Source organism: Penaeus monodon, chromosome 2 (genome assembly GCF_015228065.2).
Source record: "Penaeus monodon isolate SGIC_2016 chromosome 2, NSTDA_Pmon_1, whole genome shotgun sequence".
Lineage (NCBI taxonomy): Eukaryota > Metazoa > Arthropoda > Malacostraca > Decapoda > Penaeidae > Penaeus > Penaeus monodon.
The window spans coordinates 23,425,576-23,434,014 of NC_051387.1; the positions used below are offsets into that span (position 1 = coordinate 23,425,576).

General features: G+C 36.8%; 1 protein-coding gene across 1 annotated transcript in view; it reads right to left on the bottom strand.

The window, feature by feature from the left end:
- Nucleotides 1-2,682: 2,682 nt before the first annotated feature.
- Nucleotides 2,683-8,439, bottom strand: part of LOC119581840 (zinc finger protein GLI1-like) — a 22,059-nt gene continuing 16,302 nt past the window's right edge. Inside the window, 3 exon segments of the mRNA XM_037929982.1 lie at nucleotides 2,683-4,204; nucleotides 4,329-4,454; nucleotides 8,028-8,133. Of these exon segments, the coding sequence (XP_037785910.1) occupies nucleotides 3,307-4,204; nucleotides 4,329-4,454; nucleotides 8,028-8,133 (1,130 nt within the window). The 3' untranslated portion in view covers nucleotides 2,683-3,306.

Consider the following 8,439-nt stretch of genomic DNA (forward strand, 5'->3'; position numbering starts at 1 on the left):
AATGAAGAACTTTCTTTCTATGTTAATCATCTCTTTAAAATAACAATTACAAAAATGACAAATGACAAAAACTGCAATTTTATTTTTCCTCCTCCTCCTCCTCCTCCTCCTCCTCCTCCTACTACTACTACTGCTACTGCTACTGCTACTGCTACTGCTACTGCTACTACTACTACTATTATTATTACTACTATTATTACTACTACTATTACTACTACCATCACTACTTCGACCACTACTCTGACCACTACTGCTACCACTACTACTACTAATAATAATAATACTTATAATTATAATAATCATAATAACAATTATAATAATATTAATAATGATAATGATAATAATAATAATAATAATAATAATAATAATAATAATAATAGCAAAAATAATAATAACAATTCTAAACACCTAGAAAAGAGGAATAATGACAATAACACAAAGCATATAACCATTCTCCTGAATAAAATACTACTACTCAATAAAATCACATAAAATGTTAACTTTCCAATACCCTCAAATACTGAATTATTATTCATTCTCTTGTTATGAACCAGCTTCAAAGGATACTGACAATCCCCAAAGTACATCAAACAGTTATGGTAAATGATGGTTACCTGTGACTCATGACACTTACAATAAAGAACCCACTTTGTTATAAATTACACTTTTTCACAATCTTTTTTCCACAATACCTTAAATACAACCAATTACATCTTCATTTTTTAACTTAGCCATTTAGTTTACTAGAAAAACATATAAGCAAAGATGTTATTACACAGTAATTACTTTTCTCACCTTAATTTCATGCAAAACACCTGAATATCCTTTAAAACTTCCTGAATCAGATGCATCTACAATCATTACAGGCTAATCTTTAAAATCTTTGTTTTGCTCAAACCTGATTGTGAATCATACACATGAAATACAACAACAGCTGTTTGAAGGACACTTATGGATAATATGCTTTCTATCAAGGTTAACAATACAAAGGCTTCCATTGGGTAAGACAAAAATCTTACTGGAAATACAGAGAGAAAACCAAAACCAAAATAAGATTCAAGGTACCAAAACTGAAGTTACCAATATGACAACATGATTCTTCTTCATCAACTTTAGTAAACATGCCTAATGCTCTCCACATGACAATCATCATGTTGAAATTTTTAACATGACTGGAAAAAACTAAAAAGATTAGCATTATCTGCCCTTTGCAAGGCAATAAAATTTATTTCAAAATTTATTCATTCTTTGCAATTAGTTGTATTCAGTCACCATTTTCTCCCCAGACAGTATTTTTTATCACAGAAGAAAGGTAAACAAATATAAGTTCCAATCACAAAGAAACCTGGGAAAATAAAGATGATACTTCAACCACATGCTGTATGTATGCTTTTCTTTTTTTAGCATTGCTAACATTTGGGGAAGAATGTCCATAGGAAGGTTACTGTTCCTATTGTAATAATAATCAACCAAAAGTATCAATAAAAAAAGAAAAACTTAATATGGTAATGTACACACATATATGAATAATTATGTGTCTAAATATATGAAGATGAACATACATGCATGTGTGTCTATCTAGAAAGTTGGTAACTATACAAACATACACACACCTTACTTTTCTTAACTTTTTCACAGTGATTTGATTCATATTAAAATACAAATGTCCCATCAATTCCTACCTTGTTGATGTAGAGAGAGAAATAAGATAACAGGAATCCTTGTATTTGGACACAGCAAAAAATGCACAAAGCATATGGAGTATCATATGTATCTATTGTATAAATATGAGCAATATGGGTACACACTAACAATGTTAGGTCCCCACTTTCAAAATTTACCTGGATAAGCAATGTCAAACAGTTGAAACAGTAGTAATATATACTTCAATTTCTATACAACATATGCAACTCACTTCAGTTTCTATTCAAGTTGCTCATTTAAATTTTCATCTCTCCATAGAGAATGAGCAAAAAGTCAATTGTTTAAGAATGCTGCTAATGCCCTTCAGCTGTAATAGGCATATCCAGCACAAACCAAGTCAGGGTGGAATGAAAGCTTCATGCCTTGATAATGAGTACATAATATTTTTTATGATTTTTAAAATTTAGTGTCCTTAATAACAATGCCCTTTGGTATAATCTAACTTGTGCCACTCCTAAGAGTTGGTAGTCAAGCTATTTTGTTTAAAGAAAAACTGACTGACCAAACCCTTTTATGTAAACCCTTGTTCATTCCCCCATTCACACAACCATTCACTCACTTCCCTCTCTCCTTACAGCTTTTATTCATCCTCTCTTCTTTGCCCTTTTCACACACACTACCCAGTAATTAGACAATAATTCAGGTATCCTTAGAATATTACGAAACCATTGCCTCTGCCCCTAGACCTACAATATAATCCAACTTTTTAGAATGCCTGCTAGGACTAAGACACTTAACATGGTATGAATAGTTTATCAGGACATAACATAATAATATTTACAGAGATGAGATAGGACTATGATATAAAACATTCAGCTGATGAATATCATTTCTATTTACATGCAAAATGTGGATGGAGATATTAGGTGAATTTCCAGGTACTTTTTTTAGAGGCTCCAAATGGAGAATACTCATAAAGTGTGACCTTAAATGTATATACTCTGTGTACATGTATCATATTATTTATTATTACTTTTCTTTTTTTTCTTTTTACAATGTGGAAGCTAATAATTATTCAGAACATATTGCAGTACAGGTCTGTAATTTTATAGCTATGTGGGACTAGAAAGAAGAACTAATACAACTTAACCAATTAAACAAGCCTACATGAAATCTACTTTTTTCTCTTCAAGGATAATAATTTCCTCTTTTTTTTGACAAAGTTAGCCATCACTATACAAATAGCATCCACCTGTAAATAACATGAAACCTACATCAGTGTTGGGTTTCTTTCCCTAACACTACTATTAATACAGAGTAAAAAATATACTGACTGGGATTTCCCTTAACATTATTCAAATCTGAACTTCAATATTCTCATGATGGGTATGCAAATTCCTTTAAAATTTCATTAGTTCCACTAGAATTAAGTAACACAAGTTATACAAACAAAATCAATGTAACTACTACTTCCTACTTTCAAACTATTCACTTTTATTACTTTAAAAAGAAAATTGAAAACAAAAGAATATTACTCAAAGAACCTGAAAAAGTGACACTATGCAAGTATGATGTTGTTACCAGTTCTATAACTTTCCCCCTTTTTTTCCAGATTTGAATAATCTAAGGTAACAATCCTTATACATACAACTTGTTAATTATCTACTCAATCACAGCTAGTTCTGAAAGTGTCCCATCCCCATTATCAATAAGAGTGCCCTCTTCCATGGTTACTCCTAAAATTACACCCTGGCCACCCAAAACACTGTCATCTGCCTGACTATCAGTGGACCCTAGCATAGTTGTGATGCCCGTCTGACTTGTCGAAAGCTGGTTCTTGAGTGCCCGTGCTAACACTGATGAAGATTTCTGAGCCCCCTTGAGGGAATTCAGTGAACTTGTAGGGATGGCAACCGATAGTGTGGACGTAGTGACAGCCAGTTGATGCTGTGATGACTTGGAATTTAACTGAAGTAATTTGCTAAGTTCCAACTGCTGAAAGTTATCAGATTTTAGTTGTACAAGATTCATCTTACCATCATCTACAGATAAATCTTGCCTTTGATCTGATTTTACTAAAGCAGTTAATTTACCTTCTAGAGGTTGCGAAAGAAGTAACTGACCACTGGGAAGAGCCTTCAGAGCAATTTTTCCACTGCCCCCCGCCACAAGACCAGATAAGTTTATACTTGAAATTGTAGTTGTACCTTTCGTGGATGTTGATGATCCTCCTTTAATGATCTGTCCAGTGACAGCAATTTGGTTATTAATATTGGTCACAGGCATCGTTCCACTCACCTGAATACTGCTTTCTGTACTAGATGACTTACTTAGTTGAGATGCTATAGTGTTTGACAAAGTTCTATTGTTATTATTTAAAAGTTGAGCAGTAGGACTTCCTCCAGATGAGATTTGGTTGGCTGGTACCTGCAACACCTCCCCTGTATTTGTTGTCACCGCTGTCATACTCTCATTCTTATGAGAATGAGAGCAATGGGTTTTAAGTCCCTGATTTGTACAATAACTCTTCCCACAGTAACATCTATATGGTTTTCTAACTCTGAAAGTAAAAATTATGTATTATTAAAAAGGACTGTAATCTGAAAAATGTAATTGTAATATTCATTAATTCTGTACTCATGACACATTTTCAAAATCACATTAGTGAAAAGTCTATCACTCACTTGCTATCTTTTTTATGGGCATTTTTGGCATGGTATTTTATGCCATTCACATTCTTGTATCTCTTCCTGCAACCAACTACTGGACAGATGTAAGGCTTATCCTCCCCATTGCTATTGGAATGACCTCTGAAAAGTGAGGAAAAGAACCAATTAAAACGAGTAGTGCATTAGACCTTGGAGTTTCATGCCATGAGTGTGAACCTAAATCCAGGCAAAATTGATCACTTGCCCCTTGGTCTTTTTTCCCCCATGACAAGACACTCCCATCACTTGCCCCCCTCAGCCCTCTCTCTCTCTCTCTCTCTCTCTCTCTCTCTCTCTCTCTCTCTCTCTCTCTCTCTCTCTCTCTCTCTCTCTCTCTCTCTCTCTCTCTCTCTCTCTCTTTTTTCTTTTCTTTTCTTTGAGAAGGTAATACCTTAAGACTACAAATAAAAATATAAAAACATTAAAATAAAATTGTATATTAAATTTTTTTTAATATGCTACAGGTATGCCACTTTATTAACCTCATATGACCAGACACACCTATAGCCATCATGGAAAATCGACCCATCATGTTGGTCATGGCTTGCTGCAGCTTCATGCTGGTGATGGCTATCCCCGTCATGGTTGTATGCCTTTATGATTTACTGTTTTTGAAGTTGTTTGTATGTGTGTGTGTGTGACTGTGTGACTGTGTGTGTGACTGTGTGTGTAAGTGTGTGTGTATGTATAAGTGTGTATGTGTTGTTTTTGTTGTGTGTGCGTGCCGGTATATTTAACTGTGTGTGTGTGGAAATGCATGCAACTCCGTCATGTGTGTGTGTGTGTGTGTGTGTGTGTGTGTGTGTGTGTGTGTGTGTGTGTGTGTGTGTGTGTGTGTGTGTGTGTGTGTGTGTGTGTGTGTGTGTGTGTGCGCGCGTGTGTTAAATCTGTTAATTTTTTTTTTCTAATGATGTCAAGTCACGTGAATGTAACGTCATATCACATGATCGTATCATGCCCTTTCCCATGACCATGACATCATATTATGTGACCATCACACCAAGTCATGTGACTGACATATCACTTGACCATGGCATGATATGATCACATGGTATGATGTCATATCATGTGACCATCACACCATGTAACATGACCATGACATCTTATCGCATGATTTGTACATTATATCATCTGACCATATCATGTGATTTTCATACCATGTTATATGACAATATCAAGTGTTTTTGCTCTTGATTTTCCAAGCCCTTTCAGGGCACTTGAAATGACATGATTGGCTATAAAAAAAAATTTAAACGGTGAGCACCGGTCAAGGTAGACACTCGCCAACCTGACCTTTGATCTTCATCATGTTTTATCAGTTTTCCATTATCTGCTCCCTGGTTTTGAGGAAGAGATGACCCAAGGCCTTCAACTTTTAGGGGTCTTCATTGTTTGAGAAATGCACCTGATCCTCTCCTCTAACTGTTTCACCATTCTCCTGAAGAAGAATGCGTGGAATCAAATGAGGAGTACATGCCGCTGACAAAGCAGATCATTCCAGTGAGTTTTCTCATATCATTTGATCTGTAAAATGTACCGCCTGGCTCCTTTTGCATACTAACTTATATTTCTACATAGATTTACTATTTTCACAGAAAAGTCCTTTTTTTTTGTATTCTTTCAATGATCCTCACATCCCCCATGGTGACAATTCTGATTGGGAGGGCAGTGACCCTGAGGACAAGCCTAAGCTCTCCAACTCCGAATCAGAGGACAACTTTGCACCACTAAATGATACATCAATTGACTCTGATGAGAATATTGCCATTGAGATTGCAATGCCCCTGGTACCTCCTCCTTTGAGGAAGTACCTCTTTTGAGGTACTTCAATGCAGCATCTGGGATCAAGGTTTATGACCTGGGTGCTGCTTCAAGGCTAGAAGAGGTCTTCAGTAAGTTCCTGACAGAGGAACTTCTGGAAAAGATCATTCAGGAGAAGATCCAGTAAGGACATCAAATTATGTTACTCATTTGATAGTTTGAAAATATTTACAATTCCTCATGCTCTGTCTCTTGCAAACACATTTTTCACAAAGTCAATTCTCTTTCTCCTGCAAATACATTGCACAAATACCCGTGGACACCCTCCTCCTTCCTGGAGGAATTGCAGTCCTCTCCTACAAGTGTAATATGCTGGACTTGCAACCCCCTGATGTTGTCACAATCTTCCCACTGATGATGCCGCGTGATCAGTTTGATGCCCTTTCATCACCAACAATGGCTTTGGAAGTAGAGGCTGATCCTTGATATCCTGGACCAGAAGTTTTCCACCATCTTTGTCCCCAACAAGACAATTTCAGTGGAAGAGAGCCTCTGGGCATTTAGGGGGCACCACCAGGCACTCTAGTATGTGCTGAATGCAGGGGCTTGAAGGTGTACAGTCTCTGTTGGGTGAAGCCAGGTACACCATCACCTTCCCTTGTGAGAATGAAGGTAGTGGTAAACCTCTTGGAGAAAGGGGGCCTCACAGACAAGGGGTGCAAAGTACACGTGGACAACTAGTACTCATCCCCAAGTCTAATCCACTAACTGCAGGAAAGAAAAATGCTGTGGCACTGTATGAACAAACCAGAAGAACATGCTGACAGACTTGCAGGAAAAAGGGTAAGGAAATATAAAGTTCTGTAGCACTAGCACAGGAATGCTCTCCCTTCAATGGATGGACAAGAGGCCATCACCAAGCTCTTCACAGTCCACACTAGGAAAATGGTAGCTATTCCTCCTAAATGCCAGAGACTATGAAGATCAAAGCCAAAGGTTGTACCAGAGTACATGAAAGGAATTGACCTCAATGATTGGCTATTGCAGTCCTACAAGTCCACAAGAAAATATTTCTCAATCTCCTAGCCATGGCTATGGTCAACTCCATGGCTGTGCATAAAGTCCTTGGCAGTTAAATGGCACAAGCCAATTTCAAATTAGAGCTTGTGTGAGGATTACTGCAGGAGGAAGAGCACCAAGGAAGGAGGAACTATCTCACCCCTGCTCCTGCTACTCCTGCTGATGCCACAAACCAGGACCACATGCCAGAGGACACTCCATTCTGCAATTGGAAAAGATGTGCCTTCGGCTGGAGGATGAAGGGGAAGAGGAAGGAGACCCGGATCATGCATAGGATCTGTGGGACCTCCCTGACAACATAAACCTGATGTATGCCTATAAATATGTATGCATTTGTAAATATTTTTTTCTATTAAAAAAGGTAAAAAAGAAAGAAAGAAAAAAAATCTCCGCAGAAAACACATCACTTCCTTCACAACAGTAAACTCACGAACCCTACCAAGTACTCACTCCAAGATCATCACAACATGAAAACTACAATTAAGTATCATGCTGTGACCACGGCGGCTCAAACATGAACCTACCGTAAAAAAAAAAAAAAAAAAAAGAGTATATAGTACTATGAAGTTGTAATAATTTTCTGCAAATTGCCCACTTGTGCGTGCTGACACTGAAACTTCTCAAGGTGAGAGGGCAAGGCCAGCTGTACACAACGAATGCCCTGGCAGTACTCAGCAGAATGAGTGCCATGCAGTGAATACTGGCACTGTCAGTGAAGGGTTAACTTTATTGATAATGATACTATCTGCATTTGAGACTGATCAACACTAATATCCTCATATGAAGAAAAAGAAAGAAAGAAAGAAAGAAAAAAATCTACTTTCAATAACATACTTGCTGGCAAGTTTGATGATTACTTCTGCAGGTATCTCATCTTGTGTAGTCCATGAGTCATTGCTATCCTCATTCTCACTCAGCAGCGTCTCCTCACAATCACTTACTGCAAAACAAACACTTTCTTAATTCTCACTCCACTCACTAAGGGAACACTGCCCATGTGGTATAAACTATATAAGGAGAAAATTATTATAATCTAATCAGCACAACAGAACCTTTTTTGGAAGTTAATTGATTTCAGTCCATTTTAGAGATTGTAGTATTACAATTTAATGTTTCCTAGTGGAATGAATACTGCAACCTCAACTAAAATTAACTCTGGAAAAGATGGTTCTTAAGGTTAAACTTTAATATTTTGTAGAAATGTGATTTGTTTTTACTGACTTCTGATTCCTATGGCAAAGAATCT